The 22,495-nt window shown below is 42.1% G+C and overlaps 2 protein-coding genes across 3 annotated transcripts in view; one reads left to right on the plus strand and one right to left on the minus strand.

The window, feature by feature from the left end:
- LOC139471264 (sialin-like) overlaps positions 1–4,303 on the minus strand; it is a 20,943-nt gene extending 16,640 nt beyond the window's left edge. Inside the window, exon 1 of the mRNA XM_071253563.1 lies at positions 4,216–4,303. Coding sequence (XP_071109664.1) covers positions 4,216–4,222 — 7 coding nt within the window. The 5' untranslated portion in view covers positions 4,223–4,303. The remainder of the gene's footprint in view (positions 1–4,215) is intronic.
- LOC139471263 (uncharacterized) lies at positions 3,196–21,471 on the plus strand. Of its 2 annotated transcripts, XM_071253561.1 has the most exons (3): positions 7,617–7,694; positions 9,547–9,755; positions 20,954–21,471. In XM_071253561.1, the coding sequence occupies exons 1-3, from the start codon at positions 7,657–7,659 to the stop codon at positions 21,460–21,462; spliced, it is 756 nt and encodes a 251-aa protein (XP_071109662.1). In that variant the 5' UTR covers positions 7,617–7,656; the 3' UTR covers positions 21,463–21,471. The 2 variants fall into 2 exon arrangements, 1 of the variants encoding a protein (XP_071109662.1); XR_011653827.1 differs by lacking the exons at positions 7,617–7,694; positions 9,547–9,755 and adding an exon at positions 3,196–3,284.
- Positions 21,472–22,495: the final 1,024 nt, after the last annotated feature.

Genomic DNA, 22,495 nt, shown 5'->3' on the forward strand with positions numbered 1-22,495 from the left:
GGTTCGTGGTCTCAATGGTCCTGTTCGTATATAGGGTAAGACCAGACTTGAGTCCTCCGTGTTGTAGAATGTCCAGTAGGAAGCTACAGCATGAACTGCAGCAACAACTGCAGCAGCAACTGTGTCAACGGTAGATGTTTTCACGTTGACGGCGCGTGCACATGTGTACCCGGATGGATGGGAGATAAATGTTTAAAGGGTGAGTTTCATCACATGTGTACGATTTGTAGAATTCAGTTGTGTAGTGTCAATATATTTTCCAAACTATATAAAGTTTGCCTGATTGATCATGTAATTATCATAAACGACAGTATTAACACCCTCATCGCGAGTGCTATTAGCCTGGAAAGGCCTCGTCTTTCACTTGTTCAACAGAGTGATCGCAACACTAGCACAAGTCCGTTAGTATGGGGTTAGGACAGGCTAGAGCTAAGGACGGGGTCCTGAAGCCTAATCTGTGAGAACTAATATTTGTTCGAGCACAAGGCAAATTATCAGTCATGATTTACTGGTACCAGAACTGACGTCACGGACGTTGATGACACGTGACATCCGCCATGATGAATCAACAATTAAATTCCCAAATGATGTAACCAATCTCCTCTCATCTTCTCCGGGGCGGCCGGGTAGCCTAGTGGTTAAAGCGTTCTCTCGTCACGCCGAAAACCCCGGTTCGAATTCCCGACATGGATACAATGTGTGAAGCCCATTTCTGGTGTCCCCCGCCGTGACATTGCTGGAATATTGCTAAACGTGGCATTAAACCATAGTCTCACTCACTCTTCTTCACCACTGCCAGGCCGCCAGCCTTGGGAGTATGGACGTGAATGCAGTAACAAATGTACCACGTGCAGACATGAGAGCTGTCACCTTGGCAACGGCACGTGCATTGTGGGATGTCAGCAGGGATGGACTGGAACTCAGTGCACTACAGGTTAAGATTTCATGATGCATCACCCTAATTTTTCAATGGTGAGTGAGGTGAAATGGGGTTTAACGTCGCGTCCTGACTGACTGACTGATATAAGAAGATTTAACGTGCGCTTTCCGACTGAAGCGTATATCGCACACGGGCCTGGCCAGACCATTTAGTGTATTCCAAAAAGGGCGAAAGTGGTGTGTGCAACCCAAGAGGGGGCTTTTAGGGGTTGCTTAATTATATGGAATTTTTGGAATTTTTAAATTTGGAATAAATGCCGAGGTGGGTGTTTGTATGTTTATTGGATTTTGGATTGGTAGATTAATTAGTTTTTAGATGCGCTTAATTAGGTCTGTTTTGATTAGGAATACGCCTAGGGCCTTGATGTTTTCTAGTTTATTTTGAGGGTTTAGTATTTCATCTAGAGTATGAACCTTATTTAGATTATTGCACTTATATAGCGACGTGCATGTACGTGTGTGTGTTTGTGTGGCTGCTTGTACTAGTCCGGACTGATGCCGATTTATCGTGCTAGCTCAAAGTATATTGAATAAACGTATCAACAATGGGAACATGGATGACGATTGCAACACAATGATACTATTGATATTATTGTTGAACTGCACAGAGTAGAAGGCGTTTGCAATATTTAGAAAGTTCCTAATGTGTATGAAAATATATAAATCAATATAGATCAATACTCATGATGTCAATCACCGGATTGTCTGGTCCAGAGTCCAGACTAGCTTATCTAAACACCGCCGTCATGTCGCCCAACTGTCACGTGACATCGTAGCTGTAAATGTGACGTAACTGCCCCTAATTCGGCCCCTAGTGTCCATCCTGTGCAGCACGTTTAATGTCAGCATGTGTGACAGTTCAAGTCTTCACCCTGGGTGACACTGCCCTAGTTAACGGACAGGGTTACTTTTTTAAACAAAATCTGTAACAGTCGATAACATTGATAGCAGCGCTGGATGATGATGATAAATATGTCCGGCCACGTGGGGAAGGCCGATCTCTGTGAGACACGTGAGACCTAAGCAGGGCTATACATTCACCACGGATGATTTTGTGCCGTTAGTAAATGATGATATCGTATAGATGCATGCATTGTAATCAAACGAATTATATCGTGATATTAAATACACGTAGGGGATAGTGGATTCAGATGTTGTTGAGACCGCCCCCTTGGTGTATTTGATAGTGCGTCTGCCCGGAGAGCGAAAGGTCGGTACTCGGACCGCGTCGCACCGAGGACGACTAGGCTCCAGCTGTGTATGAACGTAGTGGACGTTGTAGCAACTATTGACAGTCTTTCAGAGCTCCAGATAAGCTGCGTATCTGCGTAAAATACGCATCAGAAATGCAGAAATACGCAGTAAAATCAAATCCAAGCGTATCAAATACGCAACGAACATTACAGATACGCTACAAAAATAAAACCTGTATCATCAAAACATTGTGAAGTAACCCTGTGTATTCGATTAGCAAATCAGCAACTTTTTTTGAAATTATAAACAGGCATTCCGTCAACCTTGACCAATTCCACGATGACAGTTACATCATGATCATTTGCCGTCACACTTCCTTGTGGAAGCATCGTGGTATTGTTTAGTCCTATAAAGCTCTCGAACCCACACAACACCAGTTTGCAGGGACTAAATGAATAGAGTTTTTAAAATATTTAACTTAAATACCCACATGTGAAAAAACTAGTGGGTAACAGAAATTTGAATACCCAGATAGAATTACTGATACCCAATGATTTTAAAATGCATGGGTAAAATACCCACAACACCAAAAGCTTATCTGGTCTTTTTACGAACTTCATGGACGGGCTCGGACGGGGAGGGTGCTCTAGAACTTTGAGTCTGCTCGAAATTTTATCCCGTCCATCCCGTTCCGCAATTAGTCGGATTCACAACGAGAAAGACGTATTACGAACGGAATTGCCGTACTTCGAACCTACTAGGGACGTGTTACGACGTGGTGCAGTCGGACATAAATTTCAGTACGTGTGCACACCGACCGGGTCGACTTCTCTTTGGAGGCATGATGTGTACAGCTCGGAGCCCTGAACTTGAATGAAGACTACAACGCGCTCGGTATCCATAGGAGTCGGGCCAGGACGCGATTACACACGCACCTGGGACGAGATGAGGACGTACTGCGAACGAGTTGGTCGGGTTAAGAATTAGTTAGAACTGGCTTGGACGTATTGTGAACGAGGTAGAACGAGGTTGAACAGGTTAAGATCGGATTCAGAACGGCTACGGGCGTGCTCGAAATGCTGGGGCATTAACAGATCAACCTCTGTACCACTGGAACGGTATGACGCTGACACCCCAAACATAACAGATAGGTGAGTGAGTATGGTTTTACGCCGCTTTTAGCAGTATTCCAGCAATATCACGGCGGGGGACACCAGAAATGGGCTTCACACATTGCACCCATGTCGGGAATCGAACCCGGATCTTCGGCGTGACGAGCGAACGCTTTAACCACTATAGGCCACCCGACCGCCCCTGTTACAAACAGGGCATTTCATATTTTGTAGGAGTAGAGAACGATGTTGCAGCTGTAGTGCTTGTATGTACCGGTAATCCAGATATAGGCGGAAAAGTGAAAATGGTAGAATGCATACTTCTTATTCTCTAAAATGTTTCTAAGATTAATTTGAAACATTGGCGTTCCGGTATTTAGTAAACGAAGTATTTAATAATGCCACACGTTGAAAAAAATAGTTTTTGAAATATTCGATTCACAATATACTTATTATCCGCCTTTGAAAATATTTATGCACGTGGCCAATATGATATAACACCAAACAGTATCAGGAAATCTTTTGACTATTCACGTGTTTCTCAACCCTGTCTGCACCTGCCTTGGTTATTTCATACCAGTCAAACCGCCTCCGTGGTCTAGTGGTAGAGCGTCCGCCCGGAGAGCGAAAGGTCCGGGGTTCGATCCCCGGCCGCGTCATACTAAAAGACGTTAAAAGATGGTACTTGTTGTTACCCTGTCTGGCGCTCGGCATTAAGGGGCTAAAACAAGGACTGGTCGGCTCGGGGTCAGTATACTTGGACGCGACGTTAAACCCAATTTCACCTCACCTCATACCAGTCAAGCTAGCTTGCAATTCGCTTATAAAAAACATCATCAATGAAAACATGAAGCCAGGTGCACGTGCATGCTATAGCAGCGTTAAAAACACACCATTCTCGTTTGTTGCTATGAATGTGCACAGTTTGTGTAATAAGCTACGATGTAGTGAAGGTTGTACGATGTCCTACCTTTCATGCTGCGACATCCGACTCATGTACTATCTCGTGTCGCATATTTTATCTATATCCAATTGAATCATTCTTGCACACAGTAACGTATATATAGTCGTCCGTGTTATCTATCGCTACATGTGTGCGACATATTCATTTGTTGTCACTGGGACCTTTTTATTCCCTGTTTGTTTTCATAGGGCATTAAACTCTCCATAGGTACTGACTTGAGTATGTTGTATGATCTATAGTGTTATGTATTATATGTTGTTTAGACAAAAAATAATACACATGGTTTTCTGTATATGTTTAAAAAAAGTAAAGAAACGTTTGAATGTGGACGTCAGTGAATAAACGATATACTCCAGCAACATTCTAGCAATAAATCAGCTATATTCCAGCAATATTCACGCAACATTACAACGATATTCCAACAATATTCCATCTCTATTACAACAATATTCCAGCAATATTCCATCTCTATTACAGCAGTATTCCAGCAATATTCCAGCTATATTTCAACGATATTCCAGCAATAATCCATCTCTATTCCAGCAGTATTCCATCTTTATTACAACGATATTCCAGCAATATTCCATCTCTATTCCAACAGTATTCCAGCAATATTCCAGCTATATTCCAACAGTATTCCAGCAATATTCCATCTATATTACAAGGATATTCCAGCAATATTCCATCTCTATTACAACAATATTCCAGCAATATTCCATCTCTATTACAACAATATTCCAGCAATATTCCATCTCTATTACAACGATATTCCAGCAATATTCCATCTCTATTACAACAATATTCCAGCAATATTCCATCTCTATTACAACGATATTCCAGCAATATTCCATCTCTATTACAACAATATTCCAACAATATTCCATCTCTATTCCAACAGTATTCCAGCAATATCCCAGCTATTTTCCAACAGTATTCCAGCAATATTCCATCTCTATTACAACAATATTCCAGCAATATTCCATCTCTATTACAACAATATTCCAGCAATATTCCATCTCTATTACAACAATATTCCAACAATATTCCATCTCTATTACAACAATATTCCAGCAATATCCCAGCTATTTTCCAGCTATATTCCAGCAATATTCCAGCGACATTACAACAATATTCCAGCAATATTCCAGCGACATTACAACAATATTCCAGCAATATTCCAGCTGTATTCCAGCAATATTACAGCTATATTCCAGTAACATTCCAGCAATATTCCAGCTATATTCCAGCAATATTACAGCAACAGCGAGGCAGTGGACACCAGCCTTGGGCTTCACACATTCCCCATGTGGGGAGTCGAACCTGGACCTTCCGGTGACGAACGAACACTTTAACGCCTGTGACCAGTGGGTTGTGACTCAGAAACCTAGTAAACAGTTACGTCGCTCCCAGCGGGATGTTTAGGGCTGGTAGACCAAGAGGAGTGACCATGTTGTGCTTACCGAGAGGGGATTGTATGATGATGTCAACAATCAGAAACTGATTGTTTCGTTCGTTCACATACATGCCCTGCTATGTCCTGACTCCACCCGACCGCCTCCGTGGTCTAATGGTAGAGCGTCCGCCCGGAGAGCGGAAGGTCCGGGGTTCGATCCCCAGCCGCGTCATACCAAAAGACGTTAAAAGATGGTACTTGTTGTTACTCTGTCTGGCGCTCGGCATTAAGGGGCTAAAACAAGGACTGGTCGGCTCGGAGTCAGTATACTGTGTCTGAGTGGGGTATTCATGTTAAACTGCGGCATGGTATCACAGTGTGCTAGCACCATAAATCGGCATCAGTCCGGACTAGTACAAGCAGCAACACACACACACACACACACACATACCCGTACATGCACGTCGCTATATAAGTTCGATAATCGTGGACGCGACGTTAAACCCCGTTTCACCTCACCTCACCTGACTCCGCCCATCTCCCACTGTGCAGCATGCTTGCCGTAAAAGGCGATTAACGGGATCGGTTGGTAGGCTCGCTAACTTGGTTGATGCATGTCATCGTATCCCATTTGCGTGGATCGTCTGGTCCAGACTCGATTATTTACAGACAGCTGTCACATAGCTGGATTAGTGCTGCGTTAAACAACATTCTCGACATGGGTTCATATCGCCGTGATATTGCTGGAATATTGCTAAAAGCGGCGTAAAACAACACTCGCTTACTCACTGTCCTCGCTGACCCAATGTTTCAATGTTCTAATAAGCAGTATAACGCCGACAGGAAGACAATCCGACCCTGAAGCTACACTTGCACGGTCATCCTGCAAGGTCACAATCGGTCAACTGCCACAACTGCAATCACACCGTTTCAAAAATTTCAGGTATTCCCCCAATTTCAGGTTTTACCCAAAATAATAAATCGTTCTGAATAATAGGGGCGGTTGGGTAGTCTAGTGGTTAAAGCCTTCGCTCGTCACGCCGAACATCCGGGTTCGATTCCCCACATGGGTACAATGTGTGAAGCCCATTTCTGGTGTCCCCCGCCCTGATATTGCTGGAATATTGCTAAAAGCGGCGTAAAACCATACTTAAGTTAAGTTTTTTCCAAGTGACATAACATGATAAAACCAAAACATTTTCGAAGCTAACTCATTTCACGTTACTCTACTGATATACATATGGTCAACTATCTTGTCGGATCTCTCATGGTGATGGCCTGATGGTTGTGAGGGACCAGCCTTTCAATATTCTGGGGATAGAGGGTATTGGCTTTATGCACTCTCTTCTCTGAATGATTGAAGCTAACAGATTCAACCCAGACTATATTATTATTCAGAGTGAGTGAGTGAGTATGGTTTTACGCCGCATTTAGAAAAAATCCAGCAATATCACGGCGGGGGACACCAGAACTGGTCTTCACTAATTGTAACCATATCGGGAATCGAACCCGGGTCTTCGGCGTAACGAGCGAACGCTTTAACCACTAGGCTACCCGACCGCCCCTGGACGTAGAAGTGAAAGTCACCGGTATGGTGCTGACGAACCAAGGGTCGTAATATGATGCAGATTAGAGTGAATGAATATTGTTTTACGCCTTTTTAGCAATATTCCAGCAGTGCAGAGGACACCTACAGAATCGAAACCGGGCATTCGGCGTGACGAGCGAACGCTTTAACCACTAGGCTACCCGACCGCCCGATCCAGATTAAAGGTTGTATTCTAACGTTTTGGTCGTTTTACGTTGTGACGATCACCAAACCTCGCGAAATGGCAACAAAACAACAGTTCTATTTGACTAGTGTCGGTCGGGTAGCCTAGTGGTTAAAGCGTTCGCTCGTCACGCCGAAGACCCAGGTTCGATTCCTGACATGGGTGTCCCCCGCCGTGATATTGCTGGAATATTGCTAAAAGCGGCGTAAAACCATACTCACTCACTCTATTTGACTACCCACGACAGCAAAGTAAGGAGGCTTCACTCTCTAGCGCGTTGGCATGGATGTCAGACTGGGGTCCATTTTATGCGTTGTGAGGTACGGTAGTCATCATTACATCCTATATACATCCTATGCATGTTACGTTACACTCAAATATGTGTCTCAGTCTCACTGAATTTAACACAAACAAGTAAATATGCCTCACATTTAGGACGCCTTAACTATTTCTAGTTATCTAACAAACGTCATCATATGTGTCTCGGCTAATGCAAAAAGCGGTTATCTTTAAAGTACAGTAGTTAAGCATGATCAAATTCGTATTTAATAACGCAAGCATTAAACAAATGGGAACACTTTATATTGAGAATATTAGGATTTGAGTGCATCTGCTGCGAAAACACGTGAAGCTAAAATGTTAATTTTGCTAGTTTAGGGCTACCAGAGTTTACATACGTCCCCTGACTGAGGCTAAAATAATATTCAAGTTGTTATAATGAAATCAACTACAGATACAAACCACTGTCTAAATATAAAAAGTGTTTTGGGTTATGTTTTACAGCTAAACGTGTTTAGGATTTAAATGTGGGAAAGACCCGTATCCCTAGCTTGAAATTTATTGTAGACAAAATGTTTGATTTTTGGGCGTTTTTTTTAATGGGGTTATAGAAGTAAGGGGGTAACTTAATAGCTGAATAAACATGTTTAGATCTTAACATGTCTTGTATGCGTTGAAATTCTAAACACATATTTCGCAGTGTATGTTGGTAGGTCAAGATATGACCCACATCACCGCCTGACTCATGGTAAGCTTGAATTACTTGTCCTACGAATCTGTGGACCTACAATTTCACAAATTAAGTTATTCGGAGGTTAATTTTAGATTTAAACAATCCATTGAAAATTTAATTTTGATTTCGATCACTAAATAATATAAGAAACAAGGAAACTGAACACAATTTGACAAGACTGTATATCCGCCGAATACAAAATGAAATTACGGATAATCAAAAACCCATAATTGTTTACAGTTTACCAAACAGGCATCATTCTCTCTTTCTCAAATCTAAATTATAAAAGATTAAACTTTCGTTTATTGTTTTTGCAGCAGACAAGTTTCTGCGAATTAATTTGATCAATATATGTACGTGCGGCTTTGGCCTGTGTTAACTACTGCCGGGTTGCTTGAGTGAGTGAGTGAGTTAAAATGTAACATTGCATCGGCATTATTGTTGCTTGAGCTCAGGGCGGGTTTATTTGGTGTTGTTCTAGAGGGTTCTTGGCGGTATGACCTCTGTGATTGTTATCTTCAAGACAGCTAGTGTCCCACGCTGTTACTTCGCAGTTATTACACTAGTGATACTTGATTCATGAAGGTGTAGATAGCGCGGCCATCACGTGGACAATGCTGGCCAAGGACAGCCATTACAGCGTGTAGATGTATTTTTATGACTTTGATTTAGGTCATATTCTGTATTCTGTGGTTATCAAAGACAGACTGAAGATTGTCTCATTTTAATTAAAAGTAGGTAACCGCGTTTGATTCATAACCATTCTCTGACTGATGCTTGTCGCCCCGGGAATAATATAATGGGTTCATAATCTTTGTTTCACATTTAATGTGTGTTCACCATATTAATGAACATCTTCCCTATGCAAGGGCGTTATTGACTATAAAAGTTAGGTTTTCACCCTTGGCGAACTAGGCTGGAATTCATGCTTGCCGCAAGAGGCGACTAACGGAATCGGATGCATGTCATCGTATCCCAATTGCGTGGATCGATGCTCATGATGTCAATCACTAGATTGTCTGGTCCAGATTTGATTGTTTACAGATCGCCGTCATATAGGTGGACTATTGTTAAACAACAAACAAACAAATACTGCAACTCCTGGAACTTCTGCTGTTGTCACTGCCGCTGATTACAAACATTGACGTATTTCCTTGCAGACGACGGCAGGTACATCTCGGACCACAGGCATGGAGACAGGCTGCGCATTTGGACGACGGTCCCTTCTATCCTAAGTACCCTTTGCATATAAACAACTATATGTTCTGTTTTGAAGTGACGTCACAATCTCCATCGCTCCTGAAAATTGCATTTTCTCCCGCTCATGAGTGGAATTGTATTGGACGGCTGTTGAACACACAATGCCACGGTAGTTCTTTTAGCGTCTTACAATACAGTAATCTAAGGTTATAACGAAAGTGCTTATAACGAACTGACCGATACAACGAACTTATATTGTAGTCCCGGCCATTTGTTGTATATATGCTTATAACGACGGTTATAACGAACTAAATTTAGCGGTCCCTTTGAGTTCGTTATAACCGTAGTATACTGTAGACATGGGTCTCAGTAAGAAGCTATAGTAGCGAACGTTTGTCGTTTCTCTGTTGTTCGATGCCGCACTCAGCAATATTCCAGCTATATGACGGCGGTCAGTAAATAATCGACTCTGGACCAGACAATCCAGTGATTGACATCATGAACATCGATCCTCACAATTGGAATACGATGACATGCATTAACCAAGTTAGTGACCCTGACCACCCGATCCCGTTAGTCGCCTCTTACGACAAGCATGGGTTGCCGAAGACCTAATCTACCCTGGATCTTCACGGGTCTATAGACCCGAATATGTCGAGGGTACTTATGATACAAGAATGGGGATGTAACACCCTCGATAATGGTCGGTTGGTTTGTTGTTTAACGCCGCACTCAGCAACATTCCAGCTATATGACGGCGGTCTGTAAAAAAATCGAGTCTGGACCAGACAATCCAGTGATTAATATCATGAGCATCAATCAACACAATTGGGATTGATGACGTGCATCAACCAAGTCAGCGAGCCTGACCACCCGTTCCCGTTAGTCGCCTTTTACGACAAGCATTGTCGCCTTTTACGGCAAGCATGGGTTGCTGAAGACCTATTCTACCCCGGAATCTTCACGGGTCCTCGATAATGGAGAATGACTCTGAAGAGATCGCAGATGACGTAAGTTTCAAACAGTTACATCTCTATCTTATGATAACATCCCTCAGACGCACAACTGTGACGTCATACGCTTGTATCTGTTACAATTCCAGGTCAAAGGGCGTAACCAAGATAGCTGTCTGACAGCTGGTATCGACGTGACGCACATGTCACAAAAGTCACACCTGATTCATAACGACCTGTCGGGCTGATGTTATGAAACGTTCCGCGAGGAGGCGCACCATGTCACGCCTTGATACAGACAGGTCACCCAAAGCACTGAGACAGTTAAGAATTGAACGTTAATTGGATGGGTTCTTTGAAGTGTGAAGGATTTAAATGCGCTGGTTAAACAACGTCGCATGCTATTAACTTTCCAAAGTTTAACCAGCGCTTGAAAATCGTTCACACTTCCACGAACCAATCCAAACAGACATTCAATCCTTATACAGCGTACTACGTTTATAACGAACACACTTATAACGAACTGACCGATATGACAAACTTATTTTTTAGTCCCGGCCATTTGTTGTATATATGCTGTATATATGCTTATAACGGTGGTTATTGCGAACTAAAATTAGTGGTCCCTTTGAGTTCGCTATAACCGTAGTTTACTGTAATTTCATATTTAGTACGAGGACTGGTCAAAAAGTTCTAAGCCTGACTAACTATCAACTATGGTCCATAACAAATGAACTAGGCAGTGTAGTACATTGTTTGAGACCCGTGAAGATTCCGGGGTAGAATAGGTCTTCAGCAACCCATGCTTGCCGTAAAAGATGACTATGCTTGTCGTAAAAGGAGACTAACGGGATCGGGTGGTCAGGCTCGCTGACTTGATTGATGCATGTCATCGATCCCCATTGCGTGGATGGATGCTCATGATATCAATCACTGGTTTGTCTGGTCCAGACTCGATTTTTTACAGACCGCCGTCATATAGCTGTAATATTGCTGAGTGCGGCGTTAAACAACAAACCAACCAACCAACCAGATTGTTTGAGTAGTTCATTGCAAGTGTATTTGGTCTGTTGAGACTGTTTGTATATTAGTGACAGCCAGTCGAACGTGATAGGGGTCCAAATGGACACAGACATGGAAAAGAACCAATACCGAGCAGTCATCAAGTTTTTTTTATTTTAGAGAAAAGTAGACATTGTTTATTTCCTCCAATAATTGAAAAGTACATATGAAAGTAAATTAGGTTAAATCATGAACGACCAGTAATTAACCAAAAGCAGATAACAGTTTCTGTGTTGGATGAACGTATGCTAATTTCCACAAATGATGCATACACACTGTCGGGTGAATTTCATAAAACGTTTATAGTCCTGGTTTGTTGTGAGGCACGCTGGAGTTTAATGCCAGTTCATATTGCTTAAGATTCTTCTTGACCATAGAGCACCATCTCTGTTTGTCCATACACGTGCCACATTTCAGATAAGCAAGCAGTCTATTATATTTCTAAGCAGTAAAACTGGATCCTGTATAAAACATCTGCTAACATTGAAACCTGATCAACAGCTGCCTGACAGAACAGATAAGTGACGGATAATGAAACATAGCTCTACCACTATGATCCCGAGTCAAAACGTCAATCCAATATGGCACCATTCTACTTTTCCCTCACCAAAATAATTCTAAGTGTTTAAGATCAGAGAAAAAAGTAATGGCCTTTGTATTCTGGGATGCAAATGGTGTGATCCTTGTTGATTACTTAGAAAATCCAAAGACGATTAACGGTGCCTACAATGCTGATTTGCTTCATCGCCCGAGAGATTCTATCAAAGAAAAGTGGCGAGGAATGCTGACTGCTGGAGTTCTACTCCTTCATGACGATGCCTTTTCTCACACCTCTCAACTTGCAAAGGCTGTTGTGCGACAATGTGGGTTCGAAGAGCTTCCTTACCCTCCATACTCGCCAGACCTGACAATAAGTGATTTCCACCTGTTTCCTGAACTGAAAGAACACCTTCGTGGACGAAGACGATGACCTCAAAGCTACCATGAATGGGTTTTTCAGGGTGGAATTGGAAAGCTTCACTATCGATATAAGAAGTGTACTGAAAAGCAGTGAGATTATGTTGAAAAATAATATGAAAAGCACTTTCTTGATTTTTTTTTTTTTGGTTAGGCTTAGAACATTTTGACCAGCTCTCGTAGTTTACTGGTCACTGCGAATGATATCGCAACTTACTTTGAAGCTCTCTGGTTTCGCCTAAGGACATTGAAACAATGTTGTTTTTAATTGTAAATAAGAAGTTGTTCATCCATAAATTCTTATCCTTACTTAATGCTGCTTCGTCGGTATAGCAAACCATAGCAAACGTACATGGTGATATATACCAATCAGAGCGCTCAACACCATTGAGCGCGGAGATTTTTGTTTACTTCCGTGACCGACAACCGCAATTGAACACTCCGGCGCAGTGGTGACTTAGCATAACACCACTGCCACAGGCTAATTTGCATATCACGTGATCGGACTTTTCTCTTGTGTGTAAACAAACGCGCTTTTTCAGAAACGGACTAATGCAAGTATTTAGGGTCGCTTTACATATTGTTTTGCATAATTATATAAATATGCTACTACAACTGCGACAGTGAGTTGCATGACAATATTTACACATCAAAGTGACCGTATCGCTAGCTCCCCGTAGGGCTTCGATGACAGCACGTGGAGCCGTACAACCAATGTAAACACAGGATAACTACGCAAATGGAAATAGTTTTTCACGATTTAGGATATTTTCTTCATGAAAGTTAACCATTCTATGACATATGTTTATCTAGATATGTAGACTTGTAAAAAGTAAATCAGGTGAAAAACATATGCAATTTCTTGAATGGACTGTGTAAGATGTGACGAATTGTCACATTGCGCTGGCCTATTGCAGAGGTACTATGCTGGTCGCATGGAACGCTGGGTAGGAGAGTGCCGCGAATGAGCCAATATTTTGATAAAATCACCCGATATAGGTAATAAACTGCAACAAATGACGCTAATACTGTGTTTAGCTGGCATTTCTTGTCACCTGAGATGGACCTACTGTATTGAAAGATAAAGGGTTAACTGTGTCGTTAACCGTGACGTCATACATATGTACGGAAGTGATGACGTAAAACACATGTACCAAATCTGATGACGTAGTAAACATTCTATGAACCCGCCCTGCTCGTTGTTGTCTGTATAACATTACATGTATGACCTAGTGCTAGCTTCTGTGGCCTGTCTTTCCTTACGTGACGTCGCGTCTCGGCGAAGAATGCACGGAGATGGTCGGCCAACACAGAAACCGGAATAGTACTCCAGTCTACCGATATTTTTCTCCCAATACAACAGTGAATTGGGCTTGAGGTTGGGTTGATCAGAAGCAGCAAACTTTAAAATGAGCAAACTTTAATTTTAAGAATGATAACTCCCTGAATGTCGGACCAGTCCATTTCATGAACGGGTGGTTTTATTGTACGATAAACACACACACACACACACACACACACACACACACACACACACATACACACACACACACACTAAATAAGACCATATACACCGAGCGTTTCGTGTTTATATTATTTTATTGTGTGTTATTCTAACTTTGTTCTTTAACACCGAAGTTTGTAACAATATCACAGTGGCCTGTTAAAAGTCTGACCAGTTTGGACCAGTCTGACCAGTTTGGACAAGGCAAACCATTGGTTGATATTATGAACAACGTCCAACGTCGTCGGGTACGATGACACACAATGCACCAAGTCACCGAGCGTGACCAGCCACTCATATCGTTGCCTCGAACTGCAACCATAAATAACTGGGGACCTATTCTAACCCGGTCTTCCTTGGCGTAGTAATACACACATCCCCGGGGCGCGACTAAATAGGCCACCTTGACGCAGGAGAAGACGCTTCATTCAGGGAGACGTGTAGAACGTGAATCCTTCTGCAGAGAAACCTGCACGTATGGTGGTCTCAGTTTCGCTGAACCCTCAACATGGCGATAACCCTCCTTGACACCTGGTCCCAAACACAAAGTCGGTGAAAAAGGTCAAGTCTGCACGGTGACTCGGTATTATCTGCTTCTTGCCATCAGACAGCAGGCGGAATCGTTCTGCAGTAACCGGAGTCGACTGCCACACGTCCACAATTCACAGTACACGTGTTGGAGCTCCGTTCGCGATACGTTTCCGACGAAATTAGAAATCATACATTTGAGACTCAAAGTCGTTTATAAATAATAGAGTTAAGTCACATATGTGAACTGAACATTTGATATTTCACTGCGTTGAACATAACACTTTGACAGAACTATTGTCATACAATAATTACCTCCCCGCAAACTGCCTTCCTTTATCGTAGGGGGCACGGGTGGCCCAGTCGTCTAAGGCGCCGCGATTCGCTGTGCAGAGTTGCTTCCCTTAGGCACGCCAGAAACCTATGATTGTGGGTTCGAATCCCGGTTAGTCCCGATTATGTTTTTAGGTGTGTCAACACCATACCCGTGCTCGTGGGTTTCACCGAAGTGGTAAACGTCCGAGACCTGCATCACTTCGGGCTTTCCTCCCACATTAGGCTGACACGCCGCGATATAACTGTAATACTGTTAAAAGCGGCGTTAAACCAAAATCACTCACTCACTCCTTTATCGTAATTGTCTGGTCTGTACCGTCTTCCCGAGGCAAGAGCGTCCACTAGCCTTTTTCATCAAAGTCTTGCTTCCACCCTTGTCACATCAAGCCCTCTTTCATGTGCTAAATATGATTGGACTATCGCACATATCGATAGTCCAATCAGAGAACGTTTCACAAAATCAACATCCACGACTTGTACACCTTCGTATGAAAGTAATTTACCGCCATGCCTGTCTGTTGACACGTCGTTTTCTTCATTTAACCCCCCAACGATTGCATGTTTTTTGCGTCAGTGATGAAATCGTTATCGTTATCTGATCGACTAGGTCGTCCCCTATGGCAGTTGCCATCTTTGTGAAGCTATACGATATAAGAAGAGCGATCTGATTGATATAGTGATTTCATTACAAGGAGCACAACTCGTTATCTACGCTAAGTGGCGCCAGGGTCGATAATTGGCCTTGAAGTGGCAAGGGTAGAAACTAGGCTTTGATATGAGCTAGTGGACACGCTTGTATCGGGAAGATGGGCCCGCACACAAGCCGTTGACTTCCTTTTTAATTTAGTTCCACATTGACAAGGCACAATAATGGCAGATGATCATTTTTGTAGTTAATATCGCTTCTTTGTGTTTATTATTATCTTGAAAATGTTTCGTTTTAAACTGTCAATCGAGACTCTTCGTTTCGCGTGTATTCCTTATCTTTCAACAGCGGTCTCGTAGCTATTAACAGTAATGTTTTTTAGTTGATTTTGTATATAATCACGTCATAATCAAATGTATGATAAAGAAATTTAGTGACCTCAAATATTTTGTAACACTTTTGTTTATATTTTTTACAGATTTTGAAAACTCGAACTACCTTTTAATTCGTATTTACAAAGGGTCAGGGTTGGGAAATATCCCTGCGTGTTAGGTAGGGATAACTTACTTTTGAATGTTTTACATTTGTGATGAAAGAAAAATATTCTAAAAGAAGAACAAGACAAAAAGTATATAATAAATATGATATTTCTTGTGTCTTGTGAAATGTCAGGTTTCGCTCTTCTCATGACGAGGAAAAGGAGATATTTTCACTCGTGGAAACGCCACTCGTAAAAATATCTCCTCAACCCCCAACTCCCAGTCCGTCACCCGATGAGAGAAACATGATATTTCACGAGACACATGAAAGATCCTATTTGTCATCGTAACCTGTTGGAGCGAGACGCTGCTTATAATTTCAGCCACTAGTTTGCCGGACCCAGAGACAGATATTTACCACCCGGCTACAGACTACTGGAATATATATTCTGAACCATGTTCATTATTCAGCCTTGCTTGACAACAGAATTAGGATCGATACCGAAACGTCGTCTTTACAGTAAATAAAGATATTGCTATCCATAAACTGTGTCTACTTTGTCATCCGTCAACTTCTAGGTAATGTCTTTAAAACAGTTTTAAACGTCTGTGACGTAAAACAACAAACAGTTCCTATACGTGTGTTTACATGATCATGCAGATCGACGAATGTGACGTCATAATGTGTTATGAAATTACGGCATCTTTAGAAGATGACATATGTTTGTTTGTTTAAAAATATTTCATGCTGAACAAATTATAATTAGACACTATATATTGTTAGTTTATTTCTGATGATTAATTATGGGCAGTTAATTGAAGCGCTCGTAAAACGTCTAATGCGCTAATGCCAAAGTGATCAGATTATTTAGTGGTATGCGACAACCAGAAATAAGAGTTACTTGCCCACCTCACTTCCACGACAAACTCCCTCATTCGAGACGCTCTAGGGAGTAGTTTCTAGAAGTCTGACTGTCCGTATATAAGAGCGAGACGAGAGCGATGCGCGCCCTTCTACGGCCTGATTTGTGCCTCATAAACGTGCTCCTTCAGAATGTATTGCCTGGAGTCCAACATCGTTTCCTGAATTCAAGACCGCAGCACGTGCCTCTTTAAAAAACATTCGCCAAATTTAGAACATTCGTGAGCGCACTGACTTATGTAAGAAGGCCTGTTATATTCATTGCTGTTGTCATATCTGACCCATTGCATTCCCCTTTGTGATTGTAAACCTAATCCAGCGTCTTTTAATAATACATTGTGCGGTTATTTACATATTTCACAATTTGGTTGTGTACGTGCCGATTTCTGGGTAAACTTTCGCGTTTCACAATGTCATGGCCATTGCTAAGACACTCCTGTCACCATGCGCATGTGACGTGTGAACAATACTGTTGATACACATAGAAGAATGGATAGATAAGTGCGTTGCTGTCGCCGTCAGCAATATTCTGATATACTACGACAGCTTGTAAAGGTCAATGTCTGGGCAAGTTAAATTAATAGTTGGGGCACATCGACACGACATAACTAGGTCACGTATGAAACACAACCAATCCCCTTTTCTTTTGGCTCTGACGACAAACATCGATACTGTGTTTATTTTGTTTGTTTGTTTGTTGTTTAACGCCGCACTCAGCAATATTGCAGCTATATGACGGCGGTCTGTAAATAATCGAGTCTGGATCGACCGACAATCCAGTGATTGACATCATGAGCATCGGTCCACGCAATTGGGATCGATGACATGCATCAACCAAGTCAGCGAGCCTGACCACCCGACCCCGTTAATCGCCTTTTACGACAAGCATAGTCACCTTTTACGGCAAGCATGGGTTGCTGAAGACCTATTCGATACTGTGTTAATGAGGTTGGTTACACGCCGAGGCAGGCAGTAATTCAGTTTTATCACGGCGTGAATCATACTTCACGAGGAACTCCCAATGTTACGCCAGAAGTAGAATTTTCCACCTACGAAACACGAAAAGTGCCAAGGGTCATAATCGTATAGGTGAGTGAGTGAGTGAGTATGTTTTTACGCCGCTTTTAGCAATATTCCAGCAATATCACGGCGGGGACACCAGGAATGGGCTTCACACATTGTACCCATGTCGGGAATCGAACCCGGGTCTTCGGCGTGACGAGCGAACGCTTTAACCACTAGGCTACCCGACCGCCCCCATAATCGTATAGGACATGAGCTTCTAACCCAGCTTCCTGGATTCCTGGACGCCTAATAAATGCAAAGATCCTGGCGCGACTAAGGGACGGAAATCTGCATGTCAAACTCTTACCCTTACTGGCTCAAGAAAAGTGGGTCTACTGACGCAAAACGTGTCACACATTACACTGAATGACGGTAAAACTTCATATCTGAATTGAAGGCGTTTTGATCCTATTCGTGAGTGAGTTGGGTTTAACGCCGCTTTAAACAGTATTTGAGTTACATCGGCGCGGAGCAGCTTCATGCATTAGGGAAGCCCGAAGGGTTGCAGGACGATGAAGTTTACTAATGGTGCTGACAAACCTAGAAACATATCAGGGCGACTCTCGGATTCGAACCAACGAACGTAGTTTTCGTGGCACGCCTATTGGACGCAACTCTGCACAGCGAAAGGCGACAATGTGGGACAAAGTTCACCATGTGGCAATCTAATCTGTTAACTGTGACTATATTTTTTTTGTAGAAGGACCATTGAGAGGAGCTGCTCTTATCGCCACAAGACAGAAATAGACATTTGTATTTAGTATTAGTTCGTCTTTATGAAAACATTTCCATGTTATATAATCCAGTTCCAGATTTGTTTGCTCCAGCTTTTAGATATTTTAATATTAATTGGGTTGTATACTCCCCAGGGAGCTGAGAATGAAAATCGAGTGCTCACTGATCCATTGACCGGGGTAATAATAGTGTAGCACTATGAGCATCCACTTGGTGAATGGAATCTGGCGCATTATTAATGCACTTATTATAATTATTAATTATAACTTCTGACATTCCCTACTACAGGCCACTTAGAGACCAGTTCAGACAGACAAAAAATATCCACTCGACTATATGACAAAAGTACGGTGGCCCATAAGGGACATAGAGTCTGTTTTTCAATATTTTGATATTTCACTTACTTTTATCGTAACCTTTTGCAAATTAACACAATTTGTCATACAAATATGTGATAAATCATGCATATAAACAACCGAAAACATGGAAAATGTACTTTCAAGTAGCTATTGAATCGCTGAAATGTGAAGCGAAAATGTCAAAAACTAAAATGAAAATGCCAAAAATACAAACGAAAATGTCAAAAACAAAAGCGAAAATGTCAAAAACTAAAATGAAAATACAGAAAACTATTTCCACCGCAGTGAAAACTGTTTACATTTTCGTTTTTGTTTTTGACATTTTCATTTTAGTTTTTGACATTTTCGTTTTTGCTTTTGACATTTTCATTTTAGTTTTTGACATTTTTGCGTGGGATTCGCCCAGATCATTTTTCTAGGTTTGTCAGCACCATGATCGTCGGTTCTTGCCAAGCACGTTTCTCAAACACAGTGTAGACCAACCAGTCTGCCAAGGCCTCAAGTAACATAACCATTATATGTGAGTATCAGTTTCTGATCAAATCACTTGGTATTAGTGACACATCAAATAATGCCACATATAAGTCCTGGGTGTTAACCGAGAAAGAAATTTGCCAAATCAAAAATGGCATGCATCAGTACATTGAATTTTTGACTAGACTATAACATGAAATCGTGTTCATTCTTCTTCTGTACTGGGTTCCAAAGCTCATAAAAATCCGTAAAAATCGACTATTGATAGGCTATTGAATATCATCATTGGTCCACCATGTGTGATGATGCCGGGTAGGGAACAGCATTTAACCAAGATGATGAGTATTGGGATTATTCTTGCTCCTATATTATTCTACCCGTGAAGATCCGGGGTAGAATAGATCTTCAGCGACCCATGCTTGCCGTAAAAGGCGACCATGCTTGTAGTAAGAAGCGACTAACGGGATCGGGTGGTCAGGCTCGCTGACATGGTTGATGCATGTCATCGATCCATGTTTGCGTGGATAGATGCTCATGATGTCAATCACTGGATTGTCTGGTCCAGACTCGATTATTTAAGACCGCCGTCATATAACTGGAATATTGCTGAGTGCGGCGTTAAACAACAAAACAACCAACCAACCAATCATGATGTCAATCACTGGATTGTCTGGTCCAGACCCGATTATTTACAGACCGCCGTCATATAGCTGGAATATTGCTGAGTGCGGCGTTAAACAACAAAACAACCAACCAACCAATCATGATGTCAATCACTGGATTGTCTGGTCCAGACTCGATTATTTACAGACCGCCGTCATATAGCTGGAATATTGCTGAGTGCGGCGTTAAACAACAAAACAACCAACCAACCAATCATGATGTCAATCACTGGATTGTCTGGTCCAGACTCGATTATTTACAGACCGCCGTTATATAGCTGGAATATTGCTGAGTGCGGCGTTAAACAACTACAAACCAAAACAAAACTAACTACAGGAATAGCTCTTAAATGTATTTCTCGTCAGGTGCAAACGAAAGCATAAATCATGAATTCGCGTGCTGGCTGAAGCAAAGTAAAATAGCATCTCAACAGGAGTAGCTGATAGCAAGATATCTGAGGAAGAGTTTCGTTTAGTGTTGTCAGAACTCACCAAATACAATACACTGAAACAAAGAAAGCTTTTGTTTTCAATTGCAGTCTGTTGTGTATAAACTTGGGGTAATGCTGCCTCGTGGATAGGTTTTTTCATTTAATACATCTTTCACCACTTACTCTTCACGTGCAGTTGTGTGAAATTAGCACTATATAAATATGTATAACATGATGTGTTGTATATGTTGCAGACCTGACCTCTGCGATGTCGGCTATTTTGCACAAAGACAAGGACGTCCCGGACATCGGGTTGGAGGACGTCGACTATCGGGTGACTCAGGTCACAACCGAGGAGTTGGCAGAACTCAACGGAGACTTGGACCCTGATCTCAACGGAGACTTGGACCCTGATCTCAACGGAGACTTGGACCCTGATCGCAACGGAGACTTGGACCCTGATCGCAACGGAGACTTGGACCCTGATCTCTCGCCAATCGAGCACATTTGGGATGAGATGGATTGGCGACATCGACGTCAACCACATGTTCCACGGACACTCCAGGAACTTCGAAACATGCTCCAGCAGATACGGACAGATATCCCACAGGACTTTGTGCGACGCCTGGTCCATTCCATGAGACGAAGATGTGTTGCTTGCATCGCAACCAGAGGTGGACACACAAAGCTATTGATTTGCAAATTGACATTTTGGCATGTTCATGTTTTTTATGAAATCACGCATGTTCTGAAGTCAGTATAACAAATTAAACCATTTGAACACTTAAGGAGTCGTTTATCTATTGCAAACCGAAATTGTTTCAGATTTGGCAAAAAACATAACTTTGCATTAAATCTTATTCAATGTCACAGGAACTTTTGTTGTTCAGTATACATAAAGTGGTGTCAGCATTAGGAAGTGTGATGTACTGTTGTCTTGTTTCTGTCATGATAGAGAAATTCTGCACTAGAGATTATTAGTCGATTCTGTTTCCATATCGAAAATATCATATACAAGGACTATTTCTTACTCCTAAAATATGACATATATGATACGCAAACACACGAGTGTTATTCTCTCTTTATCATATAATGTCCTTCATAAAATAATGAATACTATCAAACAGGCTTGTCTCTGTTCATGAATCCAGTGAGTGAGTGAGTGAGTGAGTTGGGTTTAATGTCGCTTTTAACAGTATTGCAGTTATATCGCGGCGTGTGAGTTTAATGTGGGAGGAAAGCCCGAAGTGATGCAGGTCTCAGACGTTTACCACTTCAGTGAAACCCACGAGCACAGGTATGGTGCTGACAAACCTAGAAACATAATTGGGGTGAACCGGGATTCGAACCCACAATCGTTAGATTTCTTGCGTGCCCAAGGGACGCAACTCTGCACAGCGAATCGCGGCGCCTTAGACGACTGGGCCACCCGTGCCCCTTCATGAATCCAGAATAGTTTGGAAGGTGGCAGGAATTTGTTGTTTCCGATCCGAACTTGACGAGTAAATATGACGCTTCAGGTTTGATAAAGCATCGAAATAGGCCTCGAGTCGCTGTTTTATCCGTTCTAGAAACTATTCCTTCACGAAACATCTCGAGAAACATCTTCGTCGCTGCCGCCGACAGCACTAAACATTTTACTAACGCTTCAATAATTTGCCCCCACTGACAATCACTTCAAATAATCACCAGGACGTGATGTTAGCATTAGGGCTGAAAACCCACCTCTGCCCCCTAACAGTGACTTACTGTTCATCCTAATCTAACACCCAAGGCACCTTCTGACGTTGTCCATT

This window comes from Haliotis cracherodii, unplaced genomic scaffold, assembly GCF_022045235.1.
Source record: "Haliotis cracherodii isolate W230 unplaced genomic scaffold, xgHalCrac1.p SCAF_22, whole genome shotgun sequence".
Taxonomy (NCBI): domain Eukaryota; kingdom Metazoa; phylum Mollusca; class Gastropoda; order Lepetellida; family Haliotidae; genus Haliotis; species Haliotis cracherodii.

What these genes read in the sequence shown, in the direction of transcription:
- LOC139471263 (XM_071253561.1), top strand. Translation starts at nt 7,657, where the DNA reads ATGGATGTCAGACTGGGGTCCATTTTATGCGTTGTGAG. An exon ending in TCCATTTTATGCGTTGTGAG is followed by an intron (nt 7,695 to 9,546) that starts GTACGGTAGTCA and finishes ATTTCCTTGCAG; the next exon opens with ACGACGGCAGGTACATCTCG. An exon ending in GTTGAACACACAATGCCACG is followed by an intron (nt 9,756 to 20,953) that starts GTAGTTCTTTTA and finishes TATATGTTGCAG; the next exon opens with ACCTGACCTCTGCGATGTCG.